Raw genomic sequence first — 27740 nt, 5'->3', positions numbered from 1 at the left:
TAATTAGTTAAAATCCCGTTCTCCGTAAGGGGTGAAAAAAGTAAATCTATAAATTCGTAGGCCAGCTCCTCGACAGAGTTTTAGGAGCCTGCACCAAACTGTTCTGAGGATGCCGTTCGAAAACAGATTGAAAAGTTTTATCAGTTTCCATCTTAAGAGAAGAGTGGAGATTTTCCTTCAGTTTCCTTTTGTTATAAATAAGCGATTTTGTGTAGAATTTAAATGTTTTGAAAACAAACTTTTCATTTTACTACAAAATATTTTCGTTGCATCGACAATATTTATTTTGTCTTTTCTTATCAAAATAAAATGTACATTTAAAAAATTGAAAAGTTGATTGGTGCGTTTTCAAGTAGAACGATCAAACCACATTCAGTAGGAATATTCCCTAAGTTTGTAAAAATCGGGAATTGTATTTTATTATTCTTAAAGTTTTTAACTTTTTCTTGTAGTTTAAATATATGATAGAAATATTTAAAATATTGATCAAAAAATTATTAAATAAAGGGTGTCACGTGAAAATTATGTCTGGAAGTTATGGAAAAATCAACTGTTTAACGATGAACTTGTGAAAAGTAGGAAGAAATTTAGATTTACATTATCGTAGTGGAAAACCATTACTTTACGATTTGTGATCCCTCTTATAGATCGACTTTGCAGCCTTGGATTGTAATATATTTTGAAAGTTACAGAATTTTTGAACGGTAAAAATGTCAATAATAACGATGATGTTAAATTGCACTTGAGTTTTTGCTAATAAGGTCTAAAAGTTCTCTGAATGCTGGATCATGAAGTTGCAAGAAACATTGTAAAAAATCTTCGGAGAGAATGGAAAATATTTGACTGATTAAAGTTCATTTCTTGTGTAGAAATAAATTGAGTTTTACTTTGAACTGAAAAATCGAAATTAGTTTCTTGCAAACCCAATATTTTCTAACCTTAATCACGGCGATTTTCTTGGTTGCTTAAGTATAAATTACAAAAAGTTAATCAAAGAATTACTCGAAATTAAGCACGGCTTCGTATTTTGCAGACATTTTTTAATTGCTATTCTTTGCCTAATTATTCTTTAACATTTAAAACTATAATCTCTCCAGAAAGCCAAAATTTTTTAGATAAAACCTATTAGTTTTTTTGAAGGGTATTTTGAAAGGTATTTATGTTAGTAATAGAATATACGCGTTTTGAAAATTTCGTGATTCAAGAGGGAAATAGCAACTGTTAAAAAAATACTATTCCGTAATTTTTAGATCTGAATTACTTATTTAATTTTTAGATCTGAATCATAAAATTGCTTTACGTAAATTTTAAATGTTGTTTTGTAAAGCGTTATAATGAAATTTATTTTCGCTAGTAGAGGAAGAACAGTTCGTAAGCTTTTTGTGTAAGTACATATGCCGAGCTGAAACTGAAAGATATAAACCGAATTAAAGTTTTCGTTGAAAGCTAAAAAAATTGCTATTAACATTAAAAATGGTTACCAGGGAAATATGTTTCTTTATCAACGAATTTAGCTATTTTATTTTGATTGGAAGAGTTCGATGGAAAATACTAATGCAGTTTTTCATAAATACAGATCCTTTTTTTAATCTATTAGTAATTAGAAAAATACTAATTAAAAAACTTATTTATTCAGTGACATTTTAATTTCATGAAAAGAATCAAAATATTAAATAAAAAATTATTATTAATTAGATCTAATTATAAACCCAGATTTCAAAAATCATTACTGTGGGGTAAAAACAAGTTCTTACTCTCAGAACCCGTTTTACTCTCTACAGGGAACCCTTAGGGTTCTGCAGAACATTATTTGGGAACAGCTTTTGAATACATGTCCCTTAAGTGTAACTAAATTTGAAACACAAAACCAGAATATGATTTTATGCTTTAAATTGAATATTGGTTTATACTTGGAAATATTGATTGTGATTTTTTACTTAATATTCAAAATGTAAGATTTTTTTTAAAAGTAAAGTGAAAAGATTAAAAACTGGAGGCTATTTTGTTCTGAAAAGAGTTCCTTGTATAGGTGCCTTTCTGCCGTTAAGGGTTAAACATTGACTTGATAAGAAGCTTGGGGAAAATTTCGTTATCTAAGCCCTTTTAAAAACACACTTCATGTGCCGCTCTCTAGTTTTTTAGGAGTTTCCATAAATGGAATCGGAGGGATTTGAGTAAATATAGAATCATTTTCAAACTTCTTTGCAATAAGCCATTCTTTTTTCCCCCTTTGCCAACCGCATCCTCAATGATTGTTGCCATCAAACTACTGTATTTATTTTTAGTGAATTGTGGGGAAAAAAACGAGTAGCTCATATAATGTTTTTAAGGTAGTGCAGTCTGATTGATCAAATTTATGCTTACAAAGAAGAAAAACATTCCAGTAAAAGAGCACAGACATTAGGCATACAAAAGAAACAGATGGCGAGTTCTTTGGACAAGCGAGCAGCAGTTAAAAGCTGGATAAGCTCATTTAGAACTTAATCCAGTAATGCGTTTTTGTAAGTGTTATTGTTGATTCCTTCAGAAACAAAAAATAGATTGTTTTTGTGAACGCAGTTTGAAGAAGTGTTATTTTAACCTGATTGAAAACTTTAGAAATAACACATTTCAAGTGAGGGATTAGGTCCTAAACTTACTGCGTATAAAAATCTAATTCTTTAACATGAAAAATATATGTCATTTAAAAAGAATAGATTTTAGTTTATTTAGCGTTAACCTTTTGAAGCAGAATTTTCATTCAACATATTTTTCCAACTTTTCCATGATTTTGTGTTAGTTTAGATCAAAATAAATGAAAAATATTATATTTAGCATTTTAATAATTTATGGTTATAAAATACAGCATGAAATACCGATTTCTTTTTTTTTTTGTGTTAAAGGTAAAATTACCCAAGTACAGCTTATTTTCAGAAAGTAAAGTTTCAAATTTGCACTTCTTCGCAGTTATTTAGATCTAAGAGAAACTACTATTCATTGTTCCTTATTTTTTATTCAGAAATTTTAGAAATTCTTTATTTTACAGAATCAATTATTGATAAATATTTGAATATGAATAAAAAAATTTCAAACTACCTTTTTAGATTTTATGTTTTAGTACAAATATAATTCAAATAATCTAACAGATTTTTTAGTAACTATTAGATTATTTTTTGCGATTAAAAAATACCAAAATATATTTTTGCCTGTAAATTAGAGCATCAAAAAATTATATATAAAAGGAAAACTGGTGTTCAATCTGCGTCAAAGAATTGAGAAGAAATTTAAAAAAAATCATTCTTTGGAAATAATTAAATGAAGTTTTCTTTGTTTGAAAATTATTGGACAGGTATTATCAGCTTTATACAAAAAGGAAATAATAAAAAAATAAATGACAAAAATAAATAATAAGATGTAAATAAATAATAAGATATAAATAAATAATAAGATATAAATAAATAATAAGATGTCAATAAATAAAATAAAGTTTTGCAGAAGAGAAAAATCGTGCATCGTTTGAAAAGTGGTGTCAACGTTGAACCCACAACTGTGAATTTTTTTGCGAAGCAGGTTAGCTGCAACCATTATAAGGTGTTGAATTGAAACATGCTTCCTTTCAAATTTAGCCATATTACTATGTATTCAAGTTTAAAAAGGATAATTACATGGTTCAACTGATCATTATACTGAGGTTGCTGCAATATTAAACTTTTTCCACTCTCAGTGTTTTAAAATTAGAAATTCTTCATATTGTTTTTATGTTTCTGAAAGAAATTACACTTTTTGGTTACTCAAACATTAATTTAGAGGAGGGTCACATTGCTTAAAATAAAAACTGATTCCGTGAATCCTAACTATCTTTTCCTTAAATTTTCCTTTTTATTTTTACATAGGATTTAATTATATTGATATGTATAAAAACGTCTCTGTCTGGCGCAGTAGGGTCACTTCCTGTTTTTCTGTCTTTAAATTTCACATTCAGTTAAAAATGTAGCACTACTTATATCATGATGTTTTATATAATATAAATGTCAAAACTGGTTCTTTTGTCCGTTTGAGTTAGGCTATTCTAGGATTTTGTAGAAATTTTTACTTATTATTACTTTTTTTTTGTTGATGAAAAGATGATTTGATGTATGCGAGAAATAGGAACGTAAGGAGACACGCTGTTATTTTAACAGAAAATCGATTAAAGTACGTTCTTTAAATGTATTTATCCATACTCAAAATAATTTTTTAAGCATTTAATTATTTTCTCCATCTTTTATGACAAATTTTTGTGACAAAATGCTATTTTTTATAATTATGTGACGTACGAAATTATTTTACCTGCTCACCGCTAATAGTTTTTTCCATAAATTTACTGTTCAAAATAATTTCTTCTGCACTAAAATTCAATGAAAAAAAGTATTATAGTATTACTTTTTATTTAAATAAAAATAATTAATGTTTTGCAACTGTTAGGTCATAATAAATAATCAGCGCATATAGTAGAAATATTAATAGAATTCAAAATTTGCTGTTAATAACATTATTGTTCTCACCTTTTGAGAAATGCTTATGTATAAGCTAATATGTTTACAATTTCATTTTATTAATTTCTGAGAAATAGTAGTTTTAGCAATAACGTTTTTTAAGAACGTGAGAGAGACCATAGTAAAAAAAATTCATTCTCGTACAATTAGAGTCTTAATTGAGGATCGGCAGCTTTCTAAATAAATTTACAACACACACTGTTACAGTAGCGCGTATGCATCTTTAACGGTTTCGGAGAAAATTACTTCTGAAGTTGCTAGTATTACCAGTAGCAGAATAAGCCTATTGTCTCACATAGAGAGAGAAATAAAAACTACTTACTTTCAATTACGAGTGCGAGCAGCACATTTGTATTTTGGACCTTGATAAACACTTCTCTCCGTTTTTAATTAAAAACTAATTTAATTATTAAGATAACCTCGATTCGTCAGCTTTAACTACTCTAATTTTTTTTAAATCTTCTATTCTGACCTTGCAGAATAATAAAAGCTACATTCGGATACAGTTTAATTAGAAGAACCAAAATAAGGAACTTCATTATCTTCATATCTCATAATCCACATTTTTCTTTCATCGTTCTAACTCCACCCCAGCGTCTCAAAAGTTTTTTGGGATGTCAACATGTTGAAATGTTGATTAGTTCGTAAACATTTTTTATAACTGAGAGAAAATTTTATTATTATTTTTTTTTATTTTCCAAATTAAATTTATCAGTAGTAAAATTCGCAGATAACTTTTTGTGGCGCCAGTTGTATGCTTACACCTATTATGTAACACATTTATAGCGAAGTTAACAACTTGTGGGAAATAATGGCATGGCTCAAGAAGCAGTCTGTAAGATGATATTGGTGTTTAGTTGTCATAATTTCTACCTAAATACTTTTTTTTTAAAAATGCTTTAGCTTTATCTAAATAAAATGCACTATTTTCCCACCCGTACTTAAAAAGGCAAATATAACATCCTACAATAATGTGCTATCGTAAGTTTGACGTAGTATGACCTATTCAAGTTCTTGTCATTAAACTGTGCATGTAGAGCCGCGATGGCTCAAGGGATAGAGCGCACGCCTTCCAATGAGGTGAACCGGGGTTCGATCCCGGCGATGTCTGGTGGATACGAATTCCGCATCCGGCTTGCACCGACCAGAGTGCTGACGTGAAATATCCTCAGTGGTAGACGGATCATGGGTTAGAGTCCCCTTGCCGTCAAGCTAGCCGTGGGAGGTTCTCGTGGTCTTCCTCTCCATGTTACGCAAATGCGGGTTAGTTCCATCAAAAAGTCCTCCACAAAGGCAAATTTCTCCCAATACTTGATCCAGGAGTTCCCTTGTCTTCCGGATTGGGTTCAATATTACAAAGCTTCGGAATTGATCATTAATAGTCGTAAACCCAAAACTTGGATCGACTGTTCAACGACGGTTATAAAATATAAAATAAAATAAACTGCGCATGAAAATATATGTGTGAAATAAACATATATGTGTCAATACAAAATTTGCTGGAGTTGGGGTTTAAGACTTGGTAATTAAAAGAAAATGAATTTTTGATTTAATGATTATTATGTAGGTAAATATTTATTATTATTTGGATAAAAATATTAAGTGAATTATAAAAATTATAAAAATTTAAGTTATAACTTATGGCAAGCTTAGTTTCTAATATGTCAGAGGTTTTGAGATTATGCTTGATTGTAAAAGAACCCAAATAATTATTGAAGCTATTGGAAAATAAGCATTAATTAAAAAACTATTAGCTATTTCTTAATTTATGAATTCCCGAACCAATCTTATTTGGTTAAATTACAGGTTAATGAAGACAGATATGTAAATTAGTTTAATATATATTGTGTTATGACTTATCGCAAGCTTAATTTATAATATCTTAACTTTTTTGGGCCTATGTTTGATTAAACTATTGGAAAGAAACCAATTATGAAAAAAATAATGGATCCTATTGGAAAATAAGCATTAATACACATATAAGTTATCTTCTGATTTATTAATTCCAGAACCAATTTTATTTGGTTAAATTACAGGGCAAATTGAAAAAGATAGGTTAATGAATTTAATGTATGATATTTAATAGTTATCTTGTTCATGAATGTTCAATAAAGAATGTCATAAGATGCTTGTATATGTGCCAGCGTGTGTGAGATATATTTAAATCTAGCTCTTTTCTTATAATACTTTAGTGTAACTTCAATATTTAGTAAAAATATATTCCTAGAGTTTAAGTCAGAGTCGAGCTCTCAGGAGAGTCCGGATTTGCAGTCGAGCATTTAAACTACCGGCTCCAGAGTTCTGATTTAAACTAATCTGTTATTGAGTTCATGTCGAACATTTATACTACTCATTCTAGAGTTCTGATTTTAACTAATCGGAATTGACAAACGAACAACTTTGCTGATTACTCTCATTTTCTGCGTAATAGGCAAATTATCGGAATTGACAAACGAACAACTTTGCTGATTAATTTCATTTTCTGCGTTATAGGCAAATTCTGTGCAAAAGTCAAGCTAAAAATGTACATACATCCATCAAAGGTTTTTGGATGAAATTACTTTTTTATTTTTATTTACTATTTGTGTGTGAGTGTGTTTGATTTTTCCAAAGAAAGACTACGTCTTTTAATCTTTGGTTGGTGAAGGCTTAGAAACTAATACTGAAAATGTTATATGAATTTTTTTAGAGGTGTTAAAAAAGACAGCTGAGCGTTTGCATTTAACTCTTAATATTTCTAAAAAAAGTTTAAAAAGTAATTCTTATTTTATATTTTATTTTTTTGTTAGGTGTTGGATGGAAGTTTATGCAGTTTCTATATGGACGCTGGTGATTCTGTGCTGCAGGTAGCTGGTCGCAGCACAAAAGCAATGACCATTGATAAGGCATATCATCTTATAAGACAAGCTGGTAATGCAGTGGAAATAATTATTAAAAAGTAAGTTTTAAAATTATTGAAAGTAAATAAATATCAAATGCAAATTATTTTTGGAATTAACATCTATTTAAATATCATTTTCAATCAAATTAATAAAATTAAAAGAATATGTAGTAATGTTTGTTTAACCAAAAATCAAATAGATAAACTCTTTCAAAATTTTATAAAAAACAACGGATACTCAAGTAATTAAACTCTATATAAAATCTTTGAGTTAACTGCATGTTATTATTAATAAATGTATTAATATGTTATTTTAATAATTATCTTATTATTAATAAATTTACTAATAAATTTATTAATAAGTTAATACTATTATTTATATTTTGGTGTACCTGGCAACTTTGATACATAACTAGTTTATGTTCTACACGGTTTCGCGCCTGTCTTTGTGTTAAGCTAGAAAGATTTAGTGAAAGGATTTAAATCTTTGTGAAAGAATATAGAATGTGTCGTTTAAGAGAACTGATGCTTGACGGGCTTGGCTTACTCGAAATAGAATGAAAAAGAGCGGTTGCTAACTAAGCAAATGCCACGTTTCAACAACCAATCAGAACAGAGATACCCACATTACGTCACTTGTAGGTATCCCAATCTAAACTGAAACATTTTTTCGTAAGTTCATTAAAAAAATTCTCCTTATTATGATCTTTCCTTAACATCGCATCGTCCATCAAATTTGTTAACATATAATTATTTCTAGCTTGCGTCTTTTACTTAACTGAAGTCTTTTAATTGTCTATGTATTTTATTGAAACTTTGTTGTATTTTTGTTTTGTGTACCTGATAACTTGAATGCATAATTTGTTTATGTTCCAACATAGCTTCGTACCTGTTTTTGTGTTAAGTAAGTAATATGTGGTGAAAAAATAGAAATATTGGGGAAAGAATCTTTGTGAAAGAATATAGAATGTGCCACTTAGGGGAATTTATAATTGACGGGCTTGGCTTACTCGAAATAGAATGTGCAGAACAGTTGCTAACGTTAACAAATGCCATGTTTCAACTACCTATCTGAATCGAGGTACCCACAGTACGTCACTTGCAGCTATTCCATTACTTTTCTTTAAATTTCTCTAGCGCACTGAGATCATTTTCGTCCTGCACTCTTTAAATGTATTTTTAAACTTTTCCTGAAATAAAATGTAAAAATGTGATATAATATTTGAATTAGGAACCGATGATTACGGGTTCGAAACCAGCTCAGGGCATTGATGTTTCTTTCTCTCTCTGTGTGTTCTATGTCCTTTCTTCTGTGTGATTGTAACCCGCCCTATAAACGGGTTTGTGGTTGTATGACGTGGGCAACGCTACTCCACCGCCGTGGCTTAGCCATGGCCATAGGTGCCCACTGGGTAACGGTTAGAGAGTAGCAATTCTGGCATTTCTGAGGCCAATGGGAAATCGACCCAAGTGCCCGCCATTAACCAAAAAAAAAAAATATATATATATATTTAAAATATTTGTTTTGAAGATTACTTAGTTCTGATAAAGAGATGAATAGATAATTTAGATTAAAATCTTCTTAATGTCAATTTTCTTCTTAATTAATGTAATTTTCTTATGGATCAGAAAATATAATAATTGTAATAAACGAAAAATATTTCGTCACTTTTATTTTACGAAAGACAGTTAAAGTTCTGTGAAATAAATGCGCATCTCGATTCTGATGTGTTCCCTTTTTATATTTTCCTTCCACTTATTCTATTTTCTATGTAAAGAACAAACTTATTTTGAAAACTTGACCAGCTGGTTCTATAATGGTGTCTGTGGAATGCTATGGTTCCGTGGAAGAGTTGAAGGGTTCCGCGACTCAGCACTTTTTATAACTATCAGCACTTGTTATATTGAGTTTCGAAATCTCTGATTATATTTAGATCAAAACTATAATTCCTAATTTATTTAATCTTACTGTTGTTGACTTAATGAATTTTTTCCAAAAAAAAAAAAAAAAAGAAAATTCTAAAGAAATAGAAATGGCATTTTTAAAGGGAAAATACAAAATTTCTAGCCACAATTTATTGAACAAATTATGGAAAGCAATCATTTACGTATTATGCTATTAGTGTTTCGTATCGCACTTTTTAAATCGAAATAACTCAATTCTTTAATAAAGAAATATGTTTCCATAATAACAATTTTCAAGTAGCAATTCTTTTAAATTTTCATTTCGAAATATACCATAATTCGGCTAATTTTAATCCATTTCAGCCTAAGTAAATGCAGAAGAAAAAAAAATTCATAACTAGACTAGATATAGAACAAGGACTGCGAATTCAACTGTCGGACATAAAATCTTATTTAAGATTATTAATGATAAAGCGATGAAACATTTTAATTTTTCTAATTAAATGTTTTTAATAGTCTTTTTTGGGACCGGGAGAGCGTGGTTGGTAGGGCGCTGGATTCACGTTCGTGAGAACGGAAGTTCGAAACTATCCATCCGTAGACTTTCCGTGCATTAAATGGTGAGTGGTGCAAGTTAAATCTGTCGGGTCACAAAGTCCTCCATATTCTCAAAACCAATTATACCTCTGAGGGTGCTGGATTGGGAGATTGATTGTTCTCTGGTTAAGGTCAAAATTACGATCTGTGGAAACATGAATGGATGTATGAATAGGTTCTCCCTATAAACGGGGGTGACGTATGGGAGTGGTAGAAGTCAAATTTGGCCATAGATGACGCCATTGGAAAACAGGAACAATCCCACACCCAGTAACCCCCAGTGCAGTACGACGACAACAAATAGTCCTTTACATACACAACATAACGTTCGCAATTACAAGTTGGAATTCCACAGAAAGACTATATCAACTGAAAACTAAAATTATTACCGTTATTGCTATTGCAAATTTCAAATTTTTTAAAAAAATTTTCTAATTACAAGGTAGCTTTGTTAAAATCAGTTCAAGCACGATTAACGTGAAGTGTAAGTTCAATTTTAGAATCTTCAGTTAATCATAAAGTTAGTTTTATTCCCATACCCTTGAAAAAAAAAACATTATCGTTATAAAACTAAAACTGGAATATTGTTATTAAACGATCAAAATCAAATGTTTCTGATTTGCAACTTACGTTCTCTTAATTTGAGTTCGAAGAAAAAGCTTATTTCTTTGTTAACAAAATAATGTCAATCCTTTCGTTTCGGAATAACTAATTACCCTAAACAAAGTACTGCGCACACAGGTGCGATAAAGAACAGAATCGGAAGCGATCCAAAAGCGAATTTGTTGATTTCCCGCATTCCGCACTTCTTGCCAGGTTTCGTAAGACTCTTTTTTCCTTTATCGTTTGCATGACTCGATGAAAAAAAAAAGAGGGGCAAGGTGAACAACAAAATCTTAAGTCCATCGTTAACTTCATAATTAACTTATCTAAGATGTTAAGGTTTAAATGCACTGACCCAGAGTAGGAACATTTTTTCCGTCGAAACATGATGCATGTGAGAATTACCATCATTGAAAAAGATGGCAATCGGTAAGTGGCAATTTTTATTCTGGAGTTGACAATCTTTGTCTTAAGTTCTCGGAAGTTTGGAGACAGATCAAGTTTAATGTGCTGTCACTTTTAATCCTCTCCTTATGTCAAAATGAATTTGTTGACAGTTTTTGATTGTTAGAGCTTTAATGAAAAATTGATAGAATAAATAATTTTTTCGTGATATATAATAATCGTTCCAATATTATGATAGTAAATTTTTGTAATAACAGTGCATAAACGGTATGTTTATTTATTTTAAATCTATTAAAAGCTGTTCAATACTTTTTGCAATAATTTTAAATAATCTTTCTCTCACAATCCGAGTAGACGTGCTTCTTTTGCTTGATTTTTTTAACGATACTAAGACATATCCATATACCACATATCGTTAAGACAAACCCGTTGAAAATGATGGAAATCGGTTTATGTCAATCTTACCTTTTCAATCAGAATTTGATAACCTTTGTCTAACGTTCTAGGAAGTTTGGAGTCTGATTGAATTTAATGAGCTGTCATTTTTAATCTTTCTCCCATGTCAAAATTATTTTGCTCACAGTCTTTGATAATTGGTGCATTCTTAATGAAAAATTCTTGGAATAAATTATTTCTCCATTGTATATAGTAATCGTTCCAATATTATAAACTTAAATAGAATAAATAATTTTTATGCAAACTTTATTGCCTTGAATGAGTTTTTTTAATTTAAAATCTGTTAAAAGCTGTTAAATTTTCGAATTTTATTGCTATACTAATGTTAAATACTTTTCGAATTTTGTTAGAATAATGTAAAATACTTTTCGAATTTTACCGGTATAATAATGTTAAATAAACTTTCTCGCGTAACCGAAATAGCCATGTGTCTCAAATTTCTTGCACGACACTGATATCTTAACAATATGTGTTACACGGATATATAAGTCCAGTGAAAAAGATGAAAATCGGTGTCTGGCAATCTTATCTTTTTAATCAGGATTCGACAATCTTAGCCTTAGGTTCTCGAAAGTTTGGAGAATAATTAATATTAATGAGCTGCCAATTTTAATCTTTCCATGTCAAAATTATTATATTTTGTATGCAGTTTTTGATTGTTAATGTCTTCTTAATGAAGAATTATTATAATAAATCTCATTAGAAAAATAAGTTTTCCATGCTATATAATAAACGTTCCTGCATTATAAATTTTATGTAATAATAATGCACGAACGATTTATTTATTTGCTTTAAATCCCTTAAATACTTTAAGATTTATTGTTATAATTATGGTAAATAATAATCTTTCTCTCATAATCCAAATAACCTTGCGTCTTAAATTTTTTGCATGATTCTAAGACATATCCATTACTACAGTGTTTCCCAAACTTATGATTTTTGTGTACCCTTTCTAAATTTTTCGTAACACTGTGTACCACTAATAAAAAAATGAATGTATTTTTTACAATAAAAGAATTGCACGAAAGTTAAAAATCACTACTGGCTGTTGACACCATTAATTATTAACTGTTAACTCTGCAAAAAATAGTCAATAGAAAAATACGTAATCGTAAATTTTCATGGCTATCTTTGTTTTCAAATGAATTTTTTTTTTGAAATTTTCGTTTGTTGCAAGATATTTCGTATAAGAACGCGTACCCCACTAAACTGTTCCCGTACCCCTAGGGGTACGCGTACCACACTTTGGGGAACACTGCATTACTATACGTAAGATATCTCAATTGAAAAAAAAATATGTTTGTGGTAATTTCAACATTTGAGAAGGAGTTCAGGAGTTGACAATTTTTGTCATAGGTTCTAGTCAGATACCAAATTAATTTAAAAAGCATATTTCTCAATAATTTAAACGGAAAATATGAGGCTATTACATTCAAAATGTTTAGTACAAAGTGTTTAACTTGCGTAAAATGTGATTTTAAATTATATTTAAGAATTCACAATGTTGTTAACCTCAAATACATACTCTGATCATCTTAAGGAGTTGTTATAGGAGTACTAATTATATTATACTAATTATATTATACTAATTATATTATACTAATTATATTATACTAATCATATTACACTAATTATATTACACTAATTATATTATACTAATTATATTATACTAATTATATTAAGGAGTACTAATCATATTGATGTCAACAGCAGAGTTGCTGATTTCCGTTTAAGACAAAATGCTGTTAGTTAGAATGCACATTTAATTTTTTGGCGGAGTAAACTATTCGTAGCTATCACTATTTATTTACAGCTATAATATAATTTTTTGTCAAAGGGTCATTTTCAAAAAACTTGCACTTTTAATGTCCCAAGACTTGTAATTAAAATTATTATAAAAATGTAATTAAAATTATTCCAAATAAAATTACTCTTATTACCCAAATTAACTTACTCTAAGTTTTTAGTATATGTAGATGCATAAAAATTAGTAGTTTAAAAATAATGCCTTTGTAGCACCGTTTTTATGCGCCAGATAGAACTAAATTGATGAGTCCCAGCTTTTTTTTTTGCATCTTACTTTATTGCAATTAAATTAGATGTTAATTGATAATAATTTTAATTTATCTAGTTGTGAAATTTTTTTTATTTGTATGATATAGCTCAGTTTATCTGATATACAGCTTTAAAATTTCTTTTGAATAAAAATCAACCATTATGTCCAAAGATTTTTTCTATTATTATAATTTGTTGTTACCAGTAGGTAAAAATTGGTCATATGGCTCTCTGGGTGGTACATTTTTAGATAAGGCAAGGTATAAGGCTGCTTTATTTGCTTTTTCGCTCAGTTACTAGTATATTTCTTAAAAAAATTATTATAATTTATTCATCTGATTTTTTTATAACATCAAATCACATTTTTTAGTTTAGCGTAAGCATTTTTTTTCAATTGAATCTGATGTCTAAGTAAATTGATTTGCCGTATCATTTCCTCCTCTGTTATTCTCCCACTTTGTTAGCATGTTAATGACAACTTTATTGACTCCTATTTCTGTATTTTATTCAATATTATATTTATTAAAGAGATATGGGTTGCTATCAATTTCTGTAGGACTAAAATTCAGTAATGTGCAATGCAGAAGTATTTTGAGTTTAGCTCTACTGTCAGACTTCTGTTATCTTATGTCCACTCAGTTACTTACCATTTATTAAGCTTTATTTATCAAAAAATTTAATAAAAAAGCAATTTATAGTGCTTTACTGTGTAAATTTGAATAAAGTGTAAGCTGCTTGCCTTTTCAGGTGACTTATTTCTAATATTTTTGAATATTGATAGCGAAGACGAACATAATACAGATTTAAGTTAATGTTTTTATTATTATTATTACTTTATAATTCAAAATCAGAAAGTGAACTGCTGCTTTAAGTTTTATGGATAAGAAACATTCCGATTATCGCTGAAATTTTTATATGTAGAAATTTAAATTAGAAAAAACTAGTTAATTAAGAAAAAACTATCAAAATGTTCTTCTATTTTGAAAATAACCCAAATACATGTGTTTTAGTTGTTAATATGTAGTTATAGTTGTGAAGTTTACTTTTTCGAAATTAATGTAGAAATGAAAGGTTTTTATAACCAGTACTTCAGAATTTTCGGGATGTTTTTGAAAATTGACGGTGTGTTTTTAAAAGTGTCTCTAAAAATATCTTTTTCTTAAATAAAATTTAAATATTTATTTATCATTTGTTCAAAAAAAGGATTGTTACTACAATGTCATATAAAAAACATCTATAACGTATATGAATTGCCTGGGTTTGACGTATTGGTAATGTAAAGCAATTTTCAACGAAATTCTACATAAGTGTTTTTTTATTTCACAACTACCTCCTGAGGGAAAAATCCATAAAAATTGGAATCTATGATTATTTTAAAATTCTTAATAATTTTACTAGTGAATTTTGTTGCACAAACAATTATTTAATTAGTTAATTCATTAATTATTTGAGTACGAGTAAGTGAGCTTTTATTACAGTATTATCTCTATGCTTCGAAGTTGAGATATTTTCCCATAAGGAATTAAATGCCTTGTTTCGAATCAAAATTCAAGGTATGTGATTATTCTAACAAAGGAAATTTACACGAATTGCGAGGTTTTTGAGTTAACTCCCATTGAGTATTTCTCGGTGGTATGTTTTTAAATTGTTTGGGTGTCATGGGATCAAGGTTTCATGTAAATAGAACTAGCCTATCTTTGTTAAATGTTGTCTTTTTAGATGGAGAAAAATTTAAACTATTTTCTAATTATCTGGCGGAATGTTTTTATATGTTTTACTTAAAGAATTCAAATGTAGAAAATTCTGTAAACAAAAAAGAAAAGTGAGTAAACATAAATATTTTCAAAATCGATCATATCAGGAGTATTGAAATTAATATTGTTTAATGTGCTGACTTAACTCAGTTAATACTGTAATCAATTATTGTAAGATGCTTGTTCATGATTTTTTCCGGATGAAGTAAGCGTAAGAAATTGTTAATTTGAAGTCATATTTACTGTGTATATTATTTCATTGTCAAAAAGCATACATGCATACATTTAAAATTACTACCTATAGCAAATTTACTTATTTTTGGGAATGGTGGGTAAGTTGCTTAAAAGTGATCGTTAGAAGACTGGAGTAATTTCACAGATTTGGAAAATACATGGCGTCCTGCAATGACCACTCTCATTAATGTGTGTTTTCTGGAAACCTTACTAAAAATGTATGGACTAGTATGTACGAGTGCTGCTCAAAATGTCGTTGCAATAATGAGATATAATTGCTTTGACCTTATATTGATATTTGTGGCCCGTGATAGTCCAGTGGTTGCAAAATCTGATTTCGGAACGGAGGACAGCCGGGGTTCGATTCTCGACTTCGCTAAACCCACCGAGTACATGTTATATACACGCCAGTGTAATCCGTAGAAATAAAAGCCCTGTAGCCGGTCACTGATCTGTACCATGGGTACAGGGGATCTGATGAAAATTTTCTTCTACTTTAGATCTATGTCTAGCTTCCATAGATCTATGTTACTAACGATATCATTTATAAAAAAATTCTTAATGTTTAGTATTTGATCAAAATAGCACCATAGATTGTTGAACTTATTTCTGTGAAATTCAGTGTGGTGTTGCAATAATTAAGTGCACAAAGTTATCAAGATATCACTTGCTTTCTAACGATCATGGACGAGCAGTTAGACGACTGGAAGCAAGACAGAATGTCATCCATGCGAAATGCTATGCGACAGCATGCCGGTGGTCTTTGCAGAAACACCGAGGGAGGAGTGGGACATTAAGTTACGTTAGGGGGGGGGGATCTAATAAGTTATATATATTTGGCGATAGTCCAAAAAAAAAAAAAAAAAACAGTCAAGCAAAGTTACCGCTGCAAACTAATATTTTAAGATAACCCCTACACTGATTTAAGAGAGGAATGCTTAATTTTACTCAGTTGCTAAGCAACCAAGTTCAGACTGTTAAAAAATTTAAATAATGGTCTGTGATTTCTCGGAGAAGTTTATTTATTAATGAGAAAATAACTCGAAGTTTCTAGGCTATAGACAATTTTTAAGCTGATTTCTAACCAAAAAGTAAATTTTTTTTTCTTTTAATAGTCTCAATCTCAATCTATATAATAGAAAAATCTCAATCAATAAAAGAAAATCTCAATCGATAAATTAATCATGATTTTCTAAGCTTTTAAAATTTGAATACATGAACTTTATATCTAAGATTATTTGGTTTTTGTTGTTTTTACTTCATTTATACTAAAATCAAATTTACATAACTTATTATAACTATATCCAAAATTTTTGGGGTTAATCATTTTTAAAGTTTTGATCGAGTCTTCTAGGACAAATAGCTTAAAGAAACAAAAAAAAAAGTGTATGGAAAGTATTAAGATTGCATAGTAATTCTAATGCACAGTCACATGATTTCATATAATTTACGATATTTCTTTTTTCTATAACTGAAAGAATTGCTGAATGTTAAGTGACATTTTAAAATCATTGAAATATGTTATGTTTAATAATAATATATTGAAATAATAATGTTGCATATTGTATGATTCATTATTCAAAAAATCGCTTCTTTCTGCCAGATATTTAGATTACATGGTTTTCTTAGGATAAATATGATTTGCAAATAGCATCCTGATGTTTCAACACATTCTGAAACTTATTTTCGCAAATTCACCATAAAATGTCGTACAACATGTTATTTTATTACGATATGCTACATTTATCACCAAATACCGCTATTATGATTTCTTTGTTGTCTTATTTGCAATTATTTAAAACGAATGTTAATTTAAAGAAAAACTTTAAGTATCAATAAAAATTAAACAAAACAGTTTAGTATATTATCTGAAAAAATTCTGCTTTGTAGCATAAAGAAAGAGTAAAATGGATTAAATATAATGAAATAATTAGTTGAATAATTCTGTCAATCACACGAGGCCATGTAATTAAAAATTTAATTTCGCTATTAAGATATTCGGAATTCATTTAAAATACTGAGATATTTTAAGACGTTTGAAAATTTTAGCTAACGTATTCGACATTTCTTTATGTTCGGTATCTTTGTACTCCTTGTAGTGACTTATAAGACATCAACATTATTTTAGATATTCTATGCTGAAGTCACAAGAAACAATAATTACAATAATTTATTTTCATTTTTCGAAAAAATAGTATGCTTTGTAAATTGTCAGCTGTTTTGCTTCGAATAATTTTTAACAGCAGAATTTTTTTAATTTCTAAACAAGATTTTATTCTCAACTAGCAGGTAATAATTCTAAGTTTTCTTTTAATATAAAAAGTTGATAGTAATTTAAAATGGAATTTTACTTTAAAGGAAAACATAAATTTAAGTACTAAAGAAATTGATTAATGAAAACACATTATACTTGGTAGAGTAAAGAATAAGATTTTTAAAAATGTTAAATCAAAAATTATTTTTAAATTAAGACTGTATAAAAGATTTGAGAAACTTTAAGATGCTTAAAAATGTAAACTACGTATTCGTATTAATAATATAAAATATATATTGAAGCAATTTATTAATATATTAATCCGAATCTATGCATACGTGTGTATATTAATGAAATTGTATCAATTATTAAAATAAAACTAAAAAATAAAATCTAACCTCATTTAATATAATCGCAACCTGATGTGTAATCATATTCTATCAGAAACATGTTTTTATAAAACTCGACATTCGTTGAATAAAATGTTTTTTAATCAATAAAATGTTTTATTTAAATAAATTATGTTTTATTTAAGTAACGAATACATTTTTAGACGACTAGAAAAGAAACATCGTAAATTATAAATAAGAAATAAAATAAAAAGGAGATTGGCAATCGGTTATTAGCGAAAAAAATATGAATGAAATTTTACGCTTCGTGCTCTAAGTCAAGTTCCTCGTAAGTTAACCACATTTAAATATTAATCGCCTCCATTTAAATATTTTTTCACTGTCTCCAAATTATTTTTTTAAAAATAATAAATTTTAATTTCCCCCGGCTTCTACTAATTAAAAGCGGTTGAAACTTTAGATTTAACAATAATAAAATGGGTAGATCAATATGGTATAAAAAAATTTCCACCTCATAATTCAAAATCTTTTCATCCTCAATTGAATTGAATAATAAAAAGTAATAAATATTAATTTTTGCATGAAATTATCTTTGGATAAATGGGTTTTATGAGTGGGTGCATTTTTTTTCCAATTGAGTTTTAAAAACATGAAGAAAAACGCAAAAAGAGAAATAAACATTAAGGGGTTCGAATTTGGAATCCCACTGTGCATACCCTTTACGTGGTTGCTTTAAAACTAAATTGCAAAAATGATGTAGCTCTCGTGTTTGTTTCCTCAGTGTAATTTCAACTTTTATATTCGCTATTTTCTTATGCATAGCGATTAAGGTAAATCTTTATTTTTTTTAAATAAAAGTATTCATGACTAGAAGAATTAAAAATAAAAAAAAACTTACTTTTTTTGTTAATTTTCTTATTTATACTGTTAAATTCTTTTAAAATATAATTAATCTTTATTAAATTTTAAAGGGCATTTAATCAATATTTTATGGTATTTCTGATTAAATATTTACATGTCCAGAAGGTCATATGAGAAATTTTTACATGATCCGGCTTTTAGATTTTTGGATATTTTTTTGTACTAGAAAACAAAACAGTAGAGATTTTATCAAGGACTAAACTTCATCAATTTTACTCCTAATTCGACAAATTAAATAAGTACTTCATTTTATATTTACTGCTCTGTTTAGGTCAAACAAATTAGCATAACTTCTAAAATGCTGTGACTTTTATTAAAATAAAGATAACTGAAAACATTTTAAATTTACAATCTATCATCGAAGAAGTTATTAGCAAAATCGAGAAGTTCATTAGTATTATCCGATGGTTTAGTTTTAGTTATTAAGGATTTAAAAAAAAAATACCGGTCTGTATTGGAGTTTTGATTTTATAACATAGAGGGCAGCACTGAAAAATAACGATTGGTGTTAAAACAAAGATATTTCAAATACTGAAGATTTTGATTTATTCATTAGTTTTAATTCTAACTTTAATGTTCGAATTTTATACTTAAAAGATTTTCCCCGAAAACACTAAAAATGTTAACTGACATCTATTTTAATCTTTATTATTTTTTTTTAATGTTTCGTAATTTTTGGTGGACGGACAAAATTAAACAAACAATGTCTTTTATTATTTCTTTTATTTAAATTCTGGAGAAACGAATTTTTATTTTATTTTCTTAATCTATTCTAATTGTACGAGAGTTAGGAATTTCAGATTCTTTACTCATTATCTTTCCTTTCTATCAACTATTTTAATAGGTAGTGCTTTAAATCCGTATTTCTAAAGATATATATATATATATATATAAGTTCAAAATGAAGAATAAAACAAAGAAAAATTAAAGACATATGAAAAAAAAGGGGGGAGGAATAATAAGTAAAAAATAACAAACAACAGTTCCCTTTTTTTTCATATGTCTTTAATTTTTCTTTGTTTTATTCTTCATTTTGAACTTATCTAATGAGTTCTGTTTACTTGCAGCTTAAGCGCAATAAATGAAACTTATTGTTCTTCTTAACTTTCTTCGTGTTTTCTTGTATTTACTTATATATATATATATATATATATATATATATATATATATATATATATATATATATATATATATATATATATATATATATATATATATATATATATATATATATATATATATATATATATATATATATATATATATATATATATATATATATATATATATATATATATATATATATATATATATATATATATATATATATATATATATATATATATATATATATATATATATATATATATATATATATATATATATATATATATATATATATATATATATATATATATATATATATATATATATATATATATATATATATATATATATATATATATATATATATATATATATATATATATATATATATATATATATATATATATATCGATCGGGTTGAGTAAAAAGTTTTCCGCCAAGGCGAGATACCTCCGTGCCAGCAGCAGCCATTCCCGTGGTAGTTACCCTTTTCTGAAACAGGCTTTTGCATTTTAAAGCTGAAATTTGGAACTACACAAGTGTGTAATTTGTTTGTCAAAACTTTATCATCTTGTGCACCAAAAAAGTGTTTAAAATGGAGCTCTCATGCAGGCAGATCATAACAATTATGTACTAGGAGTTCCGAAATAAACTCAGTGTAACTGAATGCCACAAGAAAATGTGTGAAAGTTTAGGTTTCAATACTGTTTCTTACGATACAGTAAAAGTTTGGTTTCGAAAGTTTAATAATGGGAATTTCTACATTGAAGATGAACCACGCTCTGGCCGCCCTATTGAGGTTGATTGTGACCAATTGAAGCAAATTATTGATCAAGACAGAAATGTTTCAACACGAACCATTGCGTTAGATCTTGACGTTTGCCAAAAAACAATAGTAAATGCCCTCAAACGCATAAATCTAACATTTAAGTTTAACCGCTGGGTGCCTCACGAATTGACTGCTGAAGACAAGAGCAAAAGAAAAGCGGCCTGTTTGGTTCTGCTCAGAGATCAAAGAAAAGAGAACATTCTGGACAGAATTGTAACCTGTGATGAAAAATAGGTATACTACAACAATACTAGCTGTAAAGGAGGGTGGTCAGCACCCGGGGAATCAGCAGGTTCGGTTGCAAGATGAACGCTAACTAACAAGAAGGTCTTTCTCTGTATCTGGTGGGATTGTCGTGGAATTATCTACAAGGAGTACCTGAAAAGCGGGCAGGCTATCAACAGTACAATATACAGCAATATGCTAATCAAAATTTGCGATGCCATTCGCGAAAAACGAAAAAACAAGTTCAGAAGGAAGGTGGTTCTCTTTCATCAAGATAACGCCCGGCCAGATGTCAGTGCAATGACCGGCTGGACCCTCTACACTCTGGAGTGGGATTTGATGCAACATCCACCTTACAGCCCAGACATGGCGCTTTCGGATTACTATCTGTTTTCACATCTGCAGCTGCATCTTTATGGCACAATCTTCCGTTCAAATGACGAGGTCATAAATGAGGTTGATCGCTTTTTGGACTCGCGCACCCCCCAGTTCTTCGCAGAAGGGATTGAAAAGTTGCCAAAACGTTGGCAGACTATTGTTGATTTGAATGGAGATAGCTTTGCTGATTTTCTATGTATTTATCATTTTACAGGATAGTTTTTTTTGGCGGAAAACTTTTTACTCAACCTGATATATATATATATATATATATATATATATATATATATATATATATATATATATATATATATATATATATATATATCTATATATATCTATATATATATATATATATATATATATATATATATATATATATATATATATATATATATATATATATATATATATATATATATATATATGTGATAAATTGATTGCAAAATTTTAGAAAGTAAGGTAAAAAAAATATTCTGGTAATCTAAAAGAGCTGAGTTTCCGTAGAGGCTTCCGTCCTTTCATACAGGTAGAATTTCATTTCGTGGTAATGTTTAAAAAAAATAATAAATTAACTAATAGCAGTAAAACGTTTTATAATTTTTTCTTTTCGCTGCCATCCACTTTACAGTTTAAAACATATAATAGAAATTAATTTCAGATAAAAAACTTATACTACTACTAATACTTGGCAGTCGGGTATTTTTTTTTTGTTTTGTTTTCTAGTCAAAGGTCTTCGTGCTTAAAATCAAGTAATTAGTGCGCAGTTATTTTCAATTTTATGTTAAAAAAATGAAAGAGCCAACCAAATACATTTTCAGCTTTGATTTACCATCAGTTATGAGCTTTGTCGTTCACACATGTTCCTATATCAATTTTTTTAGAAAAAGAAAAAAAAAACTTTGTTATTCGCTTAAATTATAGAAGCAACATAGTCCGTTCCAACCAGAGCCTTTACATCGTTACATCCATTTACATTTTTCCTCAGTTGTTACATCGAAATTTTCTAATTTCCCCCTACAGGGTGTCCCAAAAGGTCGTTTACAAACTTAACATGCTGGTCTGTCATATCATGATGAACAAGATTTACATAGGAACTTGTGTCCGAAAATTAAAACTGCGACCGCTAGAGGGCGATAATTGCACGAAAACGGGAGAGTGGGAAAAACAATCATTTCAGGCTTGGTCGTTGAAGGAGAAGGATGGATGAGTTTAGTAACGCAGAAATGGCCGGCATGCATTACGTATACGGCGCCGCTGATAAAAATGGACGAGCCGCGGCACGGACGTACCTTGAGCGCTTCCCAAACATACGCCAGCCAAGTCATGGTTTGTTTGGACGATTGCACTGCAGATTATGTGAATCAGGTGCTTTCGTAGCACGTAGCCAATGTTGATTGGCCCTTACCTTCTACCTGAACGCCTCGACGGAAATACCTATCGCATTTTTTAGAAAGAGTTTTGTCGGATCTCGTGAGTGACGTTCCAACCACTACACGCTGAACCATCTGGTTTCAGCATGATGGAGCGCCTGCCCACTTTAGCTACGCTGTTCGAGAATACCTCGATAGGATTTATCCTAATCGCTGGATCGGTAGAGGCGAACCAGTCTCATGGCCGCCGCGATCCCCCGACCTGACTCCCCTGGATTTCTACCTGTGGGGACACATGAAGTCCATAGTGTACGAGACACCTGTAACATCGGACATGGATCTTATCGCCAGGATCGCGGAAGCGGCAGCATGTGCCCGTGACACTCCTGGGCAATTTGAACGGGTTCGTGAATCCATGCTCGGACGCTGTGAAACGTGCATTGGGGCGAATGGAAGGAATTTTGAGCATTTGTTGTGATGTAATGATGTTTTATAATAAAAATCATATTAACACTGCTATCGATATCATTTTTTTTCTCCTCATCCAAACCTGCACTTATCGCCCTCTAGCGGTCTCAGTTTTAATTTTCGGACACAAGTTCCTATGTAAATCTTGTTCATCATGATATGACAGACCAGCATATTAAGTTTGTAAACAACCTTTTGGGACACCCTGTATAGGGCAAAATTAGATTAGCATTTCAAATTTCCTGTTTCAACCCCTCCCCGCTTATAACCTATACTAGTTAAGATTAATTTTAAATTATATTATAAATTATAAATTATTAATTATAAATTTACTTAATGCGATTGCTTTTAATATTTTGATATTCAGTTAAAATTTTTATTCTGATATAACACCGTGTATTATACAGTCTATCCCAACCTAAGAGGGCGCCATAGCACGGGAGAAACTTTTCATCACCAATTCTTTTTCATCGCGAAAAGTAATTTAAAACTTAAAGCATAGAAACAGGCAAACAAACCTAGAGTAAGCCATGAAGTTTCAAATGATGGGAAAATTTTAAAATATCAAAATTAAAACAAGTTATGAGATGATAATTTAGGATAAAGCAAAGAGTAAGTTCCCTTCCAATAATTTGCTTTCATTTAGATATTTTGAAATTTTTTTTTTCTAGTATGGAATTTTCATGGCCTACTCTAGGTCTGCTTGAACTCACTTCTCTTTGATTTACATTTTAAATTAGATACGGAGGGGAAAAATAATTTGCGATAAAAAGTTTCTCCTGTGGTATAGCCAAAGAATATTTAATGTGAGTACTTACTCACTTAGAGTCCCCAGTCAAATTATTGGACGCACTCTATAAGATTCCATATAAAATCTTAATTATCAGGTGATGCTATACAGCAGGGCTGTCCAACTGCAAGGAGCCCACGGGCCAGAATTCCGGTCACTGATCACCTGGCGGGCCGCAGTTTGAAAAAGTTGAACAATACCCTCTTACCTCTTATACAATAACAATTAATAGTTGAATTATTAATTATAAAACAATGGAATGGAAGGATTATAAAACAATTTGCTTACATTTTAATGAGAAAACTGATCCTGATCAGCCTGAATAGGAAGTTGGCGGGCCGCACAATATGTGCTGGTGGGCCACATACGGCCCGCGGGCCGCCAGTTGGACAGCCCTGCTATACAGCATTAGTGTTTTGACACGGCTGAAACCGGTTTACACTTAATTATGTTCGTGTATCAATTGGTTAACATTGTAAAGCAATACGCTAAAAATAAATACAAATAGGAAGTATATAAAAAATCTCCTGAATAAAAACCCATTACATGCATGTTTAAAATTAAAAGTATTGCATATAAATCGTTCAAAACATGTAATTATTAAAACACTACAGTGCGTCTAGCAATTTGTTCTAATTATTATAATACATTAATGTAATATCTAATATAATAAATATTCTATTTTTATATGATATATCGTCTAATTTATCCAATCGTCGAATTTATGCTATATATTGTCTCATTTAACCACACGAACGTAAACAAGTACAAACCGGTTTCAGTAGCGTAAAAACAATAAAGCTGTATAGTATCACCTGATAATTAAGATTTTACATAGAATCTTATAGGGCGTCTAATAATTTGGCCAGGGACTGTATATATTCTTTAGGAAGGCGTCCTCCTAACAATTATTATTTTTTTTCGATGCTCATAACCTAAATAAAGCTATCTTATTTTTTAAACGTAGAGAAAGGTTGAATGTTTATCTTAGTAATTAGCGAGCTTATCTTTCAGCGGCTGGCATGCAGACAGAATTACTTAACAACGCCCACCGCATATTTCACTCATGGATGAGTTACTAATTTTAAATTCTTTAAGCCTTTCCTCCTTAGAACAACTTCCTATTAACCTCTCAGTTCTTCGATCAGTTATCGTCAATCAGAAATGTCCAGTGAAAATTTGGTTCGTAAAAGAAATCAATCCAAATTTTTAGAAAATTTCCATTACAATCTGTTACAAAATGGTAGTATAATAATGTTTAAGGTACTAAGAATTTTCTAAAAAATAAAGCTACTTTGGCAAAACTTAAAAACATAATTACTTAACTATTAAATTTTAAATACATTTGTTTGAAATAAGGATTTGTTAGACAAAACAATTTAAGATTTAACTTTTAAAATTAAAATTTATACGTTAATGTTACTACCAGTATGAAAAATTTCTCAACAAGTTAACACTTACGAATAAGTAGCAATAACAAGTTCTAAAAAACTAATTTCTATTACTTACTTCAAACAATTTCGCTTTCACCTCTCATTCAGTTATCTATAATGAAACTGTCCTATAAAAATTATGTTCGAAAACAAATTGCTTGATATCTGTAAAAATTTCGATTACAGTTTAATTGAGTACAATTTCTCTTTTAACTCTTAGTTCTTCTATCAGTTATTTTTTAATGAGAATGTTCAATTACAACTTGGTGCGAAAAATATCGTTTGAAATCTCTGAATTATTTAAATTTCAATGTGTTATTTAGAAAAAATTTCCTTTCAACTTCATAGTTCTTTAATCAGTTATCGCTAATAATGTATGTGACGTTAAAATTTAGGCCCGAAAAAAATTGCTAAGAATCTTTAAAAAATTTTGATTGCAATATTTTGAACAACTTTTACCTCTTAGCTTTTTTAATCCTAGTTAATAAAAACTGTCCAATCAAAATTAAGATAAAAAAATCGTTTGAAATCTACAGAAAATCTTTGTGATATTTTTGGCGATGAATGGAACACTTTATATGAAACCATTTACTTTCGATTTTTTTTATTTCGCCCGAAACCTATCAAACATTGCAAAATCAGCGCTTTCTTATAGTAATTTATGAAATACTAAAATTTGTAAGAGTTCGTAAAAACGATATAAAAATGATAACTTATTCTATACTTATTCAACTTATTATTAATTAGCACACTTGATGAAAATGCACGAGCACACTTGTGCATTTAATAAATACCTTCTAGAAGAGAGATTGCCTCAGCACGGGTTACCATAAACAAGAAATTTGATTCTCTAGTGGTCCAAACATAATGGCATCTTCTATTTTTCACCACTGAGCATTTTATGCTCGTTATGTCGGACTACTAAATTGATCAGTGCTGAGGCCTTCTCTCTTCTAAGAGGTGTTGAATATTGATGTTTTTCAGTCTAGCATTGTGTGGCTGGTGGTACTTTTTTGAAAACTAAGTTCTAAAAATATGTACTTGAAACTTTTAATTTATAAAAATTTCATTAAATTTTTATAAATGGTGCTGTCAGCTCATCTTATGAAAGCTTACCATAGTTTTTAAAAAAATTGATAACTTCAAACCTATCTTGTAAAAAAAAAACATCTCTTTTGCTTTAATTTATTAAGCATTATTATTATTTAAAGTTACTTTAACTTCAAATCATTATATTTCATGCGTAAACTAATAACCACATTTAAAACAAGAAACGAAACAATTCGTTTGTTCACAAGCAGTTCGCTTTTAATCTCTCATGACCATGTTGTTCGTTGCTTTCAATGACGTCACCTTCGGGTTATCTCAACTTTTGTTTACCGTTATGCGATTGGTTCTTGGTTTATTTTCAATTATTGTGGCTTGTATTCAATTCGCTAAAAATAAAAGGGACCCCCCATTGTAAACTATTAATAAAATTAAATTGTTACTTGTAAAATGTCGTGCTTATAACAATGATAACAAATAATGATTTTATATATATATATATATATATATATATATATATATATATATATATATATATATATATATATATATATATATATATATATATATATATATATATATATATATATATATATATCTCAAATTATCTGTTTTTAAGTGACAAAAACGTGAAATTTGAAATAAATCTTTCAAATACATATGACAATTATTAAATATTAAAAATAATTAAAAATTCCTAAAAATAAATCATTCATTTTTAGTGAGACATCAATTACGTACGGTGCGTAAAATAAAAAATGGACCACCCCAAATAACTTTTGATCTAATGATCGGATCTTCATGTTTTAGGATTCAATCTTAATGGTTCGAAGAGGTGACCTCAAATATGCTACATAATTTATGCAGACGATATTTTAAATTACGAAATCAGACACAAAAACGTATTTTCTCTGAATAAAAATGTGTTTTTTTGGATGAATTCGGAAATTTGACTCCCAAAATTTAGGGAGTAGCTGCAATCTGGGAAATATAGTCCCAATTATTTGGTCAGGAGAGCAATCCCAAATTTGGAACTCTTAATGTTAATTTCGCTTTTTCCGTATTTTACCATATCTCAAGAACTTTTTAAGAGAATTAAAAAAAAAATTGAACACAATTGCAAAACTGGTTTATCCAAAGAAAATTAATTCCATACAAAAT

General features: G+C 29.1%; 1 protein-coding gene across 2 annotated transcripts in view; it reads left to right on the top strand.

The window, feature by feature from the left end:
• LOC107438874 (uncharacterized) overlaps window positions 1-27740 on the top strand; it is a 74310-nt gene that overhangs the window by 5528 nt on the left and 41042 nt on the right. Inside the window, exon 2 of one of the 2 annotated variants that reach the window (XM_087150322.1) lies at window positions 7304-7452. In XM_087150322.1, the coding sequence (XP_087006448.1) occupies window positions 7304-7452 (149 nt within the window). Of the gene's footprint in view, window positions 1-7303; window positions 7453-10721; window positions 10930-27740 lie in introns of those variants that run through there. The other variant, XM_087150323.1, reaches the window with a different exon arrangement.

Source organism: Parasteatoda tepidariorum, chromosome 8, assembly GCF_982258835.1.
Source record: "Parasteatoda tepidariorum strain Cologne lab strain chromosome 8, Ptep-v5.0, whole genome shotgun sequence".
In the NCBI taxonomy this organism is placed as follows: domain Eukaryota; kingdom Metazoa; phylum Arthropoda; class Arachnida; order Araneae; family Theridiidae; genus Parasteatoda; species Parasteatoda tepidariorum.
Note: the sequence above shows the minus strand (reverse complement) of the source record. Positions and strands in the feature narration are given on the sequence as shown.